The 13,200-nt window shown below is 62.2% G+C and overlaps 1 protein-coding gene across 1 annotated transcript; it reads right to left on the bottom strand.

The window, feature by feature from the left end:
• Positions 1-1,841: 1,841 nt before the first annotated feature.
• On the bottom strand, positions 1,842-12,847 carry MKNK2 (MAPK interacting serine/threonine kinase 2). Its single transcript, XM_064734092.1, has 14 exons — positions 12,774-12,847; positions 12,495-12,678; positions 10,513-10,594; positions 10,252-10,353; positions 10,051-10,148; positions 9,069-9,148; positions 8,550-8,623; positions 8,366-8,470; positions 7,984-8,039; positions 7,598-7,693; positions 6,066-6,260; positions 5,811-5,975; positions 5,666-5,709; positions 1,842-5,427 (listed from the first exon to the last, which is right to left on the bottom strand). The coding sequence occupies exons 2-14, from the start codon at positions 12,540-12,542 to the stop codon at positions 5,160-5,162; spliced, it is 1,413 nt and encodes a 470-aa protein (XP_064590162.1). The 5' UTR covers positions 12,543-12,678; positions 12,774-12,847; the 3' UTR covers positions 1,842-5,159.
• Positions 12,848-13,200: the final 353 nt, after the last annotated feature.

Here is a 13,200-nt window from a genome sequence, read left to right on the forward strand (position 1 = left end):
TTTAAAAGCACAAAAAGGAAAATTAATTTTTTTTTTGATCCAAAGCAGCTGTTTTGCATCAAAACACACTTCACACCTTCCACTCCACATTGCCCAGTGTGGGTTTGGGGTTCACTGATGGTTCAGGAGAGCAGTCTGGTCTGAGGGAATGCATGTTACTCACTCCAGGGTGGTTTTTTGGGCAGACATTGGATCAAAATGTTGGCTAATCACCCAGGTCATCATTTATCCCCAGCAGAGCTGGGCTCAGACCCAAAGTACTGAGGACACTTCATCTTTGCTGCTGCCCAGGTGCCTCAGTGCCCTGTGCTGAAGCCCGATGTGACCCCACCAGTGCTGCAGCCACTCAGACCCAGCCATGCCCTGATGGCTCTGTTAAACCCTGAAGGCAGGCAGGTGGCACAAAGCCACCACGTCACCCAAAGCCTGGCTGCCCCCTCCATCAGCCAGGCCCCCCTGGGGCTCTCAGTGGCCCCTTCCCTGTGGGCCAGCGTGGGTGCTGCTCCTGCTGCGGGGCTTTTCTCCAAGGCAAATCCACACCAGGGTATTTATAGCGCCCTGATCCCGGCGGAGCCTATTTTGGGCTGGTGCTCAGGCACCAGAGCAGCACAGGTTATTTTAACCCAGCGCTGGGTTATTTTCAGAGCTGCCCTTCTCTGCACGTGCTCAGGAGTGGTTTCCAACTGCCAGGCACTTTCTGGAGAAACTGGGGAAGGGGGAGAAGAGGGACCACGTGAAGGAATTTCAGAGATTTAAAGTTAAACCAACATCTGCAGCAAAGCTGCACACCTGTCTGGGATCCAGCTGGATCCTTTGACACACCTGTCTGCGATCCAGCTGGAATCTTGGAAGGAGGATTGTCTGCAGGACACCTCTTGGGCAAAAGGCAGGAGAGGAAAGATTTCTGAAGCACACAGCTGAGGTGAAACAACATGCAAGAGAGGAAGAAGAGCCAAGAGCTGGATACTCCTAAAATGTCCAGGGTCACCAGCTGGCCCCAGAACCCAGGAGGGAGCAATGGCTTTGTTCAACAGAGGCAGGAACAGCACCATGGGATGGGACATGCTCCTCATCCTCAGCCCGGAGGGAACCCCAGCTCTGTTCTCACCACATGCCATCCTGGAACAGCCAGGGAAGGGAGACTTCCTGATCCAGATGCTGCAAAGAGCAGCTGCAGCATTTAGCAGGCAGTGAGCCTGGATTCTCAGAGCTGGGAGCAGCAGCTGGCCCATGGCAGAGCCCACAGCCCATGCCCCAAAGCTGGAGTGCCATGGATGGGGCTCTGCCAGGGCAGCAGCACCATGGCAATAACAGCCAGAGGGATCCAGCTCCATCCCCCAGCATAGCAGCAAGGCTGGAGAAATCAGGATTTAAAATTTTTATTTTAAATTCCACAAGGTTTTGCCTTGTCCATGTAAGAAAGCTCAGCAGGGCCTCTACAGCCTTTTTCCCACACCCTGATCCCCAGCCTCCAGTCCCCACTGCCTTCCCTATCCCAGCACACTTTCCTCTTGCCTCAGTGTCCCCTTTTGGCCCCTGGCCCATGGAGGGTGGGGGGGACGTGCCAGGAGTGGCACTGGGTGCAGAGCCCTGGCCCTGACCTCCAGCTCCCATTGGGATCACAGGATCACACCATGCACTGGGACAAGTGAGTCAGGGCTGAGCCTCTGCCAGCCCCTATTCCCGGCCTCCCACCCCCAGCCCAGCAGCAGCCTGGGAAGAACAAGTGAGAGCTGGGAAGGGTTATGGGGAGAGGAGCCCCTGGACAGAGCAACACCCAATTCCCCAACCCCCCCATCCATCCAACACGCCCCACCTGCCACAGCCACCTGCCCACCATATAGGTCTCAATGCATTTTTATTAAATTCTTACAAAACAGAATACAAAATTCTGGCATCAACAATTGTTATAAAGGAAAACTTCAATTCAGCTGTATCAGATCACCTGGTACATACAGTAAAGTGCTTCTTTTTGTGTGTTTGTTTTTTTTTTTCTTTTTTTGTTTTTGTTTTTTTGTCTTTTTTTTGTTTTTTTTATATTTTCATTTTAATTTCCCAGCCAGCCCCTGAGCAGAGGCCGCTGTTGCACAAACCAACAGTGCGTTAACGTGACTCTTGTTGAACCAGCTTTGGCAGTCTTCATCAATTGTAAAGTGGAGAAAGTTTCTCCTGGTTTGATAAAAAAGAGTTAGCTTCACAGTAAACATTTCTAACCAGTTCTAAGTCGAGTTAGTTGGCTGGAGGAAGGGTGGGGGGGAAGGGGAGGAAGCAAAAACACTTAACATTTCCAGCTTAAAAAAAAAAAACAACATTTTTGAAGTTGGTTTCCAAGATAGATGCTCTATGGGGGGGAAAGTTTGGAAAGAGGAAGAGGAGGAAGAAGGGTGCTGGGGTCGCTGGTGCTGGAGCACAGGAGCATCTGTCTGGAAACCGCCCCGGGAGAGGCGCTGGCAGCGGGGAGGGGACGTCTGGCCCTGGCACCAGGGTGTCCCCAGCCATGCCTGCCCTGCCAGGGCACCTGGGGGTGCCCAGCGCTGCCACCAGCCAGGCTGGAGGTTTTCCAGTCCATCCCAGCTCTAGAGGCATTTAAAGATTCTCTACCAGTGCACAGAGCTGGCGTCACCCCCAGTACCATGCCAGGGGTGCCGAGGCCACACCAAACCCCACCCGAAATGCAAAGCCGAGCCCAGGCCGAGCTCAGATCTCCCAGCACATCCTCCAAGTCCCACAGACTCCCACAGCATCTCCTGGCTGCACATCCCCGGCCAAGGACACCCACAGGACACAGGCAGGGTCACCCAGGCCTTCCCCAGAGCGTGGGGTGGATTTATATATAGAGATATAAAAGAGATCGCTCTTATGCATGAGGGAAAAGGGGAAACTCAGTTTGCCAACAAAAGCAGCACGGGGGACAGATAAATTTTGGAGACATCCCCCTGCCATCCCCTTCCCATGATTTTTTGTTTTTTAAAAAAAGGCTGCAGCGTGCAGCATCAACGATAGCTTCACAATACCAGCTCAAGGCATCGCGTACTGTACATCATTCAAGTATTTCTTAATATAAGACAACAAGGAATTATCTACAACTGATAAAACAAAATAAGCTATAAAAAGTAACAACGTACAATCAAGATGGATTTTTTTTTCTCTCTCTGTTAAAGGAGGCCTCTCCAGGGTGTCCTGGTGCCTGCGGGGAGGGTCTCCCCTCACCACTGCCTTGCTCCTCCCCATCCAGCACAGTGGGACTGGGGACACACAGGGGAGAGGGAGATCACAAGTGTGAGGCAGTTTTGGGGGTGGGATGGGGATGGAGTCACCCTCCCCAGCCCCCCTGGGGCAGCAGAAAGGCTGGGAAGGGTGAGAGAAGATGGCCCCTGCCCTAAACTCCATCAACACCCGAGATCATCATCTCCCAAGATAACACGCACACCTCCCTGAAACAAAAAACAACATATATTGCATAGTATTGCTGTCAGCAGTCTTAAAATAAAAAGGAGAACTTTCTTTTCTTTTTTTTTTCCAGAGACAGCGACTGTCTTCAGCTGAAGACCCAGGGAAGTCTGTTCCCCAGCTCAGAGCTCCAAACCCTCACCTGTGCACACGATGGGCCGAGGCTGCTTTTGCAAAATATAAAGCTCAAAGCACTGAGTCAGAAGGGACAGGAGGAAGGTGTGAAGGGGGCACTGCCCTCCCAGCAGGATGGGGGCTGGCAGCAGGCACAGCTTGGTGGCACAACCCCAAGCAGTGCCTGTGCAGGGAGCAGGGGGTGTCAGGGGGATCTGCAGGCTGGTCTGGCCCCGAGCTCCCCAGGACAGACCCAGAAATCAGCCAAGGGCCTCGCCCCAACTCAGCATCCCGAGTCCTTCCCACCCCAAACAAACTCCAAGGAAAGGGCAACGCCGTGCATGGCTGAACACACGTGAGCAGGGATGCACGTGCACGACCACCCACACCCTGCTGCTCTGACCCCAAACCTTCCAGCCCCGCATCCCGAGCTCTCCCCAGGCTGCTCCCCCGTGCCCTGGCCTTTGGGTGCTGCCACCAGCCTGACTGCTCACCCACTGGCACCCCCGGGGCATTGGGCACCCTCTGTGCCCCCCGACCCTCCTGCCACGGCAGCCTCGGGGCCAGCCTGAAGCCATGGCAGCTCTCACTGTCCTGCAGCAGGTCCTGATGCTCTTTAAGGGGGTCCTTGCTTTCCACAGAGCACACAGCTCCCAGAGAGTGTTTCTGGCTGCTCTGGCCACCCTGAACACCTCATCCCCCATGCACTCCCCAGGGGCACAGCCACCAGCCCTTCCAAAACCCAGGGCGCAACACCTGACCTGGCACAAGAGCACAGCCCTGGATGCCCATGGGGAGCTGCCAGCCGGAGCGTGGGAGGAAAGGAAGACATCTCTCTGTGCCCTGTAGAGAAGCACAGCTGGCAGTTTAAAACCAACAGTAATTAAAAAGGAAAGGAAAAAAAAAGGGGCAAAAAGAAAAGGGGTGAATAGCTTATTCTGGAAGCAGGATGCCGAGGAGAGAAGGTGGGTTGGGCGCTGCTCCCTTGCTGGCACCGTCTCTCCCCAGCCCGAGCTGTTCCCTGCACTGTGTCCCCCTGGAGCTGAGCTGGGGACACCCCCAAGCACAGGACAGGGGGGCTCCCCACACCTCCCAGACCCCCAGGAAGGGGTTTTTGTGGGATCTATCCCAACAAGGAGAGAAACCTGCAGCTCCGAGGGGAGGGACGAGGTTAAAACACAACTCCCGCTGTTGAAAACGCGACCGAGGGTCTTTTGTTCACAGTATGAAATGAGCTGAAATCGTCAAAGCAGCCGCGGATACAAAGAGTCCTTTGGTGTCAGGGAGGGGGAAAAATGTCAGAGGAGAAACCAAGAGCTGGGAAACAAAAGTCCGTGTGTCTGTCAGATGTCCTTGAGTGTGCCCTGGGTGAAGCAACCTCACACTTGATTTAATACCTTTAAAAAAAAAAAAAAGATCTTAAACAAACCCTCCCACCCCCAGACCTACAAGATCAGCAAAACCTTGGAAACCAGCCACAGGGACGAGTCCTGATCTTGTCACTAGCCAGAAACGGTGGGGTCAGGGAGGGAAAGGGGAAGAAAGAAAGGAGGAGAAGGGGGGACATGGGGTACAGCAGGTGTGAGGGGCACCACTCAGGCTTGGTCGGCCACCAGGACCAGCGGGGCCACCAGGTGCTGCCCAGAGGCCACTGCCTTGGCCAGGCTGCTCTTCTGCCGCCGCTTGGCCAGCTTGGACTCAGAGGGAGGGGAGAGCTGCATGGCCCGTGAGGTAGCTTTGATGATGATGGGTCGTGCTTCCTCCTCCGCCTCTTCCTCCTCGTCCTCGTCATGCCGCGTCAGCTGGCGGTTGACAGCGATGGCCTCAGCAGCAAAGGAGGTGAGCTCTTTGGCACTGCTGTTCCTGCAGGGGAGGCACGGATCAGGGGGGCGTGGGGGCTGCAGGGAGGTCAGGATCAAACATCCAGGTGTCCCCTCCTCACACGCTGGCCATGCCAGACTGGTCAGACACCAAAAATCACACCCAAAGTGGCAAAGCTGCCCAGACACAGAGTCATGGCAGAGCCCCCAAAAAGCAGAAGGAACAGACAGTAGTGCTGAGGAGTGGAGTCAGGATTCAGGGGGCTGGAACCCACACTCACCTCTGCAGGATGATGGGGGTTGGCAGGGTATTGTCCGGGGCACACTGCAACAAAATGCAGCCAGTCAGAGCCAGGGCTGTGCAGACAGGTGTTCCCCACCCCGGATTTTAGGAGCAGAGAGTGGAGAGGGGACATCAACACTCACCCCCTGCACCCAGGGGTGCTCCAGGACCTGGGCTGCGCTGAGCCGCTTCTTGGCATCTCTCACCAGCAGCTTGGAAATGAGGTCTTTGGCTCCAAAGGAGATGTGTGCCCAGTCCTTGTCAGGAAACTCGTACTTCCCCTCCTGGATGCTCTCAAAGAGCATGTTCTGAGCAGGGGCAGAAACAACAGCGCCTCAGCCCGGAGTGCTGCAGCCAAACTGGGGGTGGGTTTGGGTGCTGCTGGGTGCCCCCCTCACCTGGCAGGTGTGGCACGCCTCACCCCGGTCCCAGCCGCAGTCAGAGCCGCAGTGGCCCACAAAGGGGGGGTACCCACTCAGCATGATGTACAGGATGACACCCAGGCTCCACAGGTCACAGCGCTTGTCATAGATTGAGGCCTCCTCGTTGAAGGCTTCCACCACCTCTGGGGCCATGTACTCGGCTGAGCCACACTGTGGGGACAGGCAGGGTGAGCCCCAAGGGTGGGGACAGACAGGGCAGGGGGTGAACCCCGAGGGTGGGACTGATGGGGCAGGGGGTGAGCACCAAGTGTGGGAACAGACAGGGCAGGGGTGAGCACCAAGGCTGGGGACAGACAGGGCAGGGGGGACTGGGAGGGTCCTGCCAGATCTCCGGGGCTGCACCTCTGAACGGAAGGTGCTCCCCAGCTTTGCTCCTGCCACATCGCCCTGCTGGGTTTCCCACCACAGAGGATGCCACAGAGCCGCCTCTCTGAGGTCACCCAACAGCAGCTGCCACCCCGAAGGAAAAAAAAATAAAGTCTAAAGGGTGCAACCCCCACAGCGCAGCACAGCCGGACCCACAGGACACACAGCATTGTCACCACCCAACCGGCTCGGCGGGACAGCCCCAGCGCCTGGGAGCGGCCACGGGACTCGGTGGGACGAGCCTGCCGTGCCTGTTCCTGCTCCCCGGGCCGGCACGGGCGGAGCCGCCGCGCAGGATCCGGGGCGGGAGGAGTTAACCCGTGCAGGAGAGGCCGAGCCAGCGGCCCCATTCCCCTATCGCTCCAGGGACTCTGGGGCTTTCCAGCGCATGACCCGCAGCCCACACAGGCCCCGTGACCAGGGCAGAAAAGAGCTGCAGCCAGCAGATAATCGCCCCGTAACGAGAGAGGCCTCCTGACGAGGGGCCGGCCCCAGCAGCTGATGGCACCGCAGGAAAACAACCCCGCAGCCCGATCCCGGCCGAGAACGGGGAAACTCGGGACACCCCCGAACGCGGACCCGCCCCGGAGGAGGCGTTCGCGGGGGAAGGAGGGGCTGGGGTGTCCTGGCTGTTGTTCATCCCGCACGGGCTCTGCCCCTCCCGGCACGATCGCACCCCAAATCCCGGGCTGCAGGGCGATACCGCGCGGGGGCACCTGCGGCTGGCGATAAGGGCAGCGCGGCTCTGCGCGGGGGATGGCATCTGCGCGACACGGGGACACCCGGCAGCTCTCGGGCTGCCCGCCCCGCACCGCGGAGGCTCAGCCCCTCTCCCTCGCCCACGAACGGGGAGCCGCGGCCCCCAGCCCGGTGCTGCTGACCCAGTTCTCCCGGCAGGCTCGGCGAGCTCGGGCTGTTGTTGCTAAGGCTCACGGCAGCCCGGGCGCTGCGCCAGCCCCCGGCCCCCCCGCGTTATGTAACCGCATCTCGGCTGCCGCGGCGGGGGGGGACGGGGGACACGCTGCATCAGCGACAGCAGCGGCGAGCGGGGGGGTCCGTGCAGAGCCCTGCTCCATTCCCTGCCCCGGGAACCCCACAATGCGGGGGGCTCGCACGCTTACCGGGGTGAGCAGCTCCGGAGTGGAGATGGGGGAGCAGTCGCCGTTCAGTTTGATGCCACTTCCCAGGTCAAAGTCGCAGATCTTCACTGGGGACACCTGGGGACAGAGGGGAAGGAGTGGTCGGTGACCCCCCCAGCATCCTGCAGGAACCACAGCGGCAGCCCCCGGGGACCAGAGCTGTGTTTTCAGGCCACAGCTGCTCAATGCCAGCTTGTGTCACGCTTCACACCACGCTGTGCTGTGGCATATGGGGGTGTGTGTGTCCCTAGCAGGACTCGGGGTGTGTGTGTGTCCCTGGCAGGACCCTCCTGCACCCCCCACCTGAGGAATCACCCCCCCACCCCAGGCAGCACACCCTGCACCCACCCTGGCTGCTCCCCGCTCACCTGGTCTGGGCTCTCACACAGGATATTTTCTGGTTTCAGATCCCTGTGTGCAATCCCTGGGGGCAAAAGAGCCAATGAGGGTAAAAATCCCCCTCCTACAAGAACTGCTATAAAGTCTGGCGGTGGCACAGGGACCCCTCCCTCCCCACCCCAAATCCCTGCCTGCACCCTGGCAAAATTTGCTGCTGGCCCCGAATCCCAACCAAACTGGAGGAACAGGATCTGCACCACAAAAAGCCTTGTGATGCAGCTGGGCCTGACCCTGCGTGCTGGGACGGGCACTGTCCCCTGGGCAGGAGCATGGGGGGAGGCAGTGACACCCCCGGGAGGGCCCAGCGCACCCCAGGGTGTCCTTGGTGGCACCTGGGGCGTCCCAGCTCACCTTTGTTGTGCAGGAAGTGCAGGGCGCTGGCGATATCCTGCACCACCACGCTGGCCTCCAGCTCGTTGAAGTGGCGTCTCCGGTGGATGTGGGTCAGGATGGAGCCTGTGGCCAGGTGAGAGCAGAGCTGGGGCTCGTGGGGGTCCTGCTGCCCCAGATCCCCCCACCCCGGGGCTGCACTCACCTCCCCTCATCTTCTCAAACACCAGGTAAAACCTCTCCTCCTCCTCGAAGAACTCAATCAGCTCCAGCACATTTCTGCAGGGACCATGGCATCAGTCCAGCATCCCCCCAAACACCTCCTGGGGTCCCCCCCACAGCCCCATCCAGCACAGGACCCCGGCAGGGATGTGGGATGGGAAAACTGGGCTTGCAGTGATTGAAACCACACGGCCAGGGCCCCCCTGGCCGAATTCCAGGAGGGAGAGGGGCTCGCAGCGCCCGGCTCGCTCCTCCCTAATTGCTCACAGCCCCTCCTGGCCCGCCCCACACACAGCAGGGGCTCGGCTCGGCTCCAGCTTGGCCACCGAGGCCCTGCCGTCATGGCAAACCAGGAATGTCCCCTGGGGATGCTCCACCGCGGCCAGCGGGGTCAGGGGGAGGGAGCGTGGGGCAGAGGGCGGCCTGGCTGCCTCCCATGGGTGTCACAAGCATCAGGTCCCAGCCCACTCCCGGTGCCCACCGTGGGGGATGCCCCCCGTACCTGTGTCCCTGGCACTGATAGAGCATCTCCACCTCCCGGAAAACCCTGCTCCGGATGTGTCCCAGGCGCTTCTCGATGATCTGGAAGGCCGAGAGGGGCAGGCTGAGCGCTGCCAGGGAGGGGCCGGGCACCGCTGCCCCTCCGGCGCGGGGACCGCGGGGCCGGGCGGGGCTCCGGCAGCAGAACAGGCTGTTCCCGGCGCCGGTGCCAAGCGGCAGAGCCGTGCCAAGCCGCTCCCTCCGGGGCCGGGGCCAGCAGAGCTCCATGTGACGCTGGAGCAGCACAGGGCCCTATGCCCCACTGGGCGCTGGCACGGCGGGGCTCGCTGCCCGTGCCAAGGGTGGGCAGGGGGACGCCCCACACGGTGGGGAGGGCACATGGATGGGTGCTGTCATTGCCCTTTGGGGCACGCAGAGCGCTCCACCAGCACGGCCCTCCCTGCTGCCTCAGCTTCTGCTCTGGGGCACCCAAAGGCCCCCATGGAGCGATGGGGGAGGCAAAGCTCCCCCAGCATTTGGCTGCTTTTAGACACACGGCCCATCCCAGAGCCCCTGTGCCATGGCTTGGAGTCTGTGGGGTGCAGGGCCACGGGAGCACCATCCCTGACCCCAAAAGTTCACCCTAACCCTCTCCAGCACCCACATGAGAGAGACCTCCCTGGAGTGAGCAGGAGCTGACCACCCTGCCCAAGTCCCCAGACACATCCTGAGTGTTAATTTAGTCTCTGGCCTGCCCTCATTGACAGAGAGAGGAGCTGGCTAAGGGGGGGTCACCGAGGAGCCCGAGCTGGGTGGTGGCAGAGGTGGATGTGCCACCATCACAGCCCAGCACTGCTGCATCCCTGCCCCTCTCCCTTCCCTCCAGCCCATAGAGCCGCAGTCCTGAGCCAGCACTGATGGTCCTGGGGGCTGAGAGGGCAGAATGGAAACTGAGGCCGGGCTGGGAGGAGAGCGGCCCTGCAGCCCCAGCAGGGGAGCTTTACCTTCACCGCGTACTCCTTGTTGGTGATGAGGTTCACGCAGGACTGCACTCTGGCGTGGGCCCCTTCTCCCAGCACCTCCTCCTGCAGCTGGTAAACATCTGCCAGGGGAGAGGTCACCTGAGCTGCAGCCCCACTGTGCACAGCCTGGGGACAGCAGGAGGGCCCAGCCCTGCCCCAGGGTCCCTGAGCAGCCTCGCTCACCTTCGAACCTGCCCGAGAAGCTGTCGGTGGCTCTGCAGCGCTTCTTCTTCTTGTTCCTTTTCTTGGCATCAGGGATGTCGATGGGTTGACTTGAAGGCATGTCTGTGCCAGAGCAGAGCCAGCAGTGTCAGTGTCAGCCATCCCTGTCCGCCCACAGCACCGCCAGGGCTGCCCCCAAAGCCCTCAGGCCCAGATCCCAGGGGCAGGATGGGAGGGAGGATCCTGCTGGGAGGGAGCCCCTGAGGAGCAGCCGGGACTCACCGGGACGGGGCGGGCACTCGAAGTTGAAGACGGGCTCCAGGTGGTTGGACTGGTCGAACTCCAGGTCGAAAGGGTTTTGCCCCTGTGGGAGCCAAGAGCAGGAGTGAGGTGGCAGCTGCTGGATCAGCCACCACCAGCGGCCACCCTGAGCCCAGCGTGCTCCAGCTCCTGGGACACATTCTGCTCACTGCCCCACGGTGCAGGACACCAGCCCATGGTGGGTCACAGCAGAGCTCCAGGGAGAGCCAGAGGATGAGGAGGAAGGCTTTGACCGCATCTCCTGATGGGGATGGTGCTGCAGGGTCACTCCTCCAGCCAGCCCCAGGCCAGCACACTGGGGATGATGAGAGGGACCGCAGCCGCCCACAGCAACCCAACCCCAGATCTCCACCCAAACCTGAACCACAGTGGGGTAGGAGGGGAGGAAGAGAAGTCACAGGGCAAGACAGGCTCCAGAGCCACCCCTGCATGTCCTCCCAGCTCCCTGCAAGGTCACAGTGGCAGGAGCCAGCTCTGTGGACATGGTGTCCACCAGGCTGCAGGACACCCCCGACCTGGCCTGGCAGGATGAGGCCTCACTCCAAACCCTCCTGCACCCTGGGATCCATGGAGGGCATGGACCGGCTCCTTCCCCCATGCTGAACCCCAGTGGCACCCGAAGGGACATGGGGACCCTCTGCCCTCTGCTGCCCTGAGCCACCCGTGGGATGGGGCAGCGCTAGGGGCAAAAGGGCCCCCTCCTCCCCAGGATTATGAAATCTGTTTGGGTGGAGGTGGCAGCTCCAGCGGCGTTCCCAAACCCGCCCGGTGTCCGGGCCGGCTGCCAGCCCCAGCACGGCCAACCCCGGCCACCGGCAGAAACACCCAGAAGGCTCCTGTTTACTGCAGCCCTGGGGGGCCGGGGGTCCCCAGCGGAACGGGGGCAGGATCACAGCAGGAGCACACCCCCCTCCCCACCAAGCACCACTCTGCATCTCCGGGACCAAAACTCTCCCGTGCTGCATTTTCCCAGCTTTCCTCCCCCTCAAAACCCGGATTTGGGGAGCTCAGCATCGCCCCGCAGCTGCTGCCCCCCGGGACGAGCCCCGGCAGGATGGGGGGCTCGGGGCCTCCGGGAGACACACGGAGGGCAGGGGAAGCACGGGGGGGCACTGGGGGGGCAATAGGGGGCCGGGGGGCCCTGCCAGCTGCCGCAGCACCGCCACACAAAGGTCTGGGGGATGGGAGGCTGCGCACGGGCTCCATCAGCACAGCCGAGGTGTCCCCCCCGCCTCCATCGCCGGCCACCGCGGGGGGACACAAACCCCGGCCAGAGGCCACCCGAGGGGAGCGGGGGGCACCGCCATGAGGGGCGCGTTAGGGGCACCCCCCCGCACCCCGGAGCTGGAGCGAAACCGAACAAAGAACCCCCCAAGCCACAGCCAGGGGGCGGCTCGGGAAGGGGGGAGCGAATGGAGCGGGAGCACAGGGACCCCCCGCACCCCCGAGGTGACAGCGGCAGGTGGGACCGGGGGGTGACGGGCCCGGGTTTGGGGTGCCCAGGGCATCCCGGGGCAGGGGGGATCGAGCCTCGCACGGTCCCACCGGGCCGGGCCTGGGGAGCCCCGAGACCACCCCCACATCGCAGCCGGACCGGGACGAGGGGGTGCAGCTGGGCGGGGGGAAAGTGCAGCCAAGGCAGCCACGGAGGATCCCCGCGGGAGCTGCAGCATCCCAGCGCCCACCCGAGGCATGGGGGGAGACACTGAGCCACCCCCGGGAGCACCGCGACCTCCGGCACGGGGGAACAGGGGGGTCCCCCCGCACGGTTTGGGGGCAGCACCCCCGGAGCTCCTCAGTTTGGGGGTGTCGGGGGTGGGGCAGGAAGCGGCCGGGCCCCTCCGCTCCCGGGCAGGGGATGCAGCGATGCGGGCACAGCCCGGCCCTACCGGCACCCCGGAGCCCCCCAGAGCATCCCGGTGGGGCGGGGAGCACCCCCTTACCTTGAAGGAGCGGTGGAATCCCGGGATCTCTGATTTCTTCTGCACCATCTTGCTGCGGGGGGGAGCGGGGGGCGGCGTTGCTGGGAGAAATGAGGGGGGGCGGCAAAATAAAAAAAAAGGGGATGGGGGGGTGGGAGGCGGAGGGACGGGCAGAGCCGGAGGGGAGTCCGGGGGTGGCCGAGACCTGCGGGGAGATGAGGCGGAGCGGGGGGGTCAGGCGGTTCCGGCCCCCCCGGATCGTGCCCGGTTCCCCCCCGAGCCCCCCGGGCCGGCGCTCACCGGCGCGGCCCCGCAGAGCCGCCGCTGCTGGTGGTACCGCAGCCCGCACCGCCGCCCGCTCCGCTCCGCGCCGCTCCGCCGCCGCCGGGGGGGGACGCGCCGCCCCCGCCCCCGCCGCCTTTATAGGCACGGCCGCGGCCCCGCCCCGCCCCGCCCCCGGGCCGCCGACACCCCCCCGGCCAGCCCCGGGACGGGGACACCCCGCCGGGGACACGAGCGGCCACCCCGGGCACACAAACACCCCCGGACAGGGCCACAGAACCCCCCCGGACAACCCCCGGCACACAAATACCCCCGGACAGGGCCACAGAAAACCCCGGACACCCCCAGGGATACAAACACCCCTACCGGGGACACACCGGGCACACAAACACCCCCGGACGGGGTCACAGAACCCCCCCGGACACCCCCGGACACACAAATACCC

Source organism: Zonotrichia leucophrys, chromosome 28, assembly GCF_028769735.1.
Source record: "Zonotrichia leucophrys gambelii isolate GWCS_2022_RI chromosome 28, RI_Zleu_2.0, whole genome shotgun sequence".
Lineage (NCBI taxonomy): Eukaryota > Metazoa > Chordata > Aves > Passeriformes > Passerellidae > Zonotrichia > Zonotrichia leucophrys.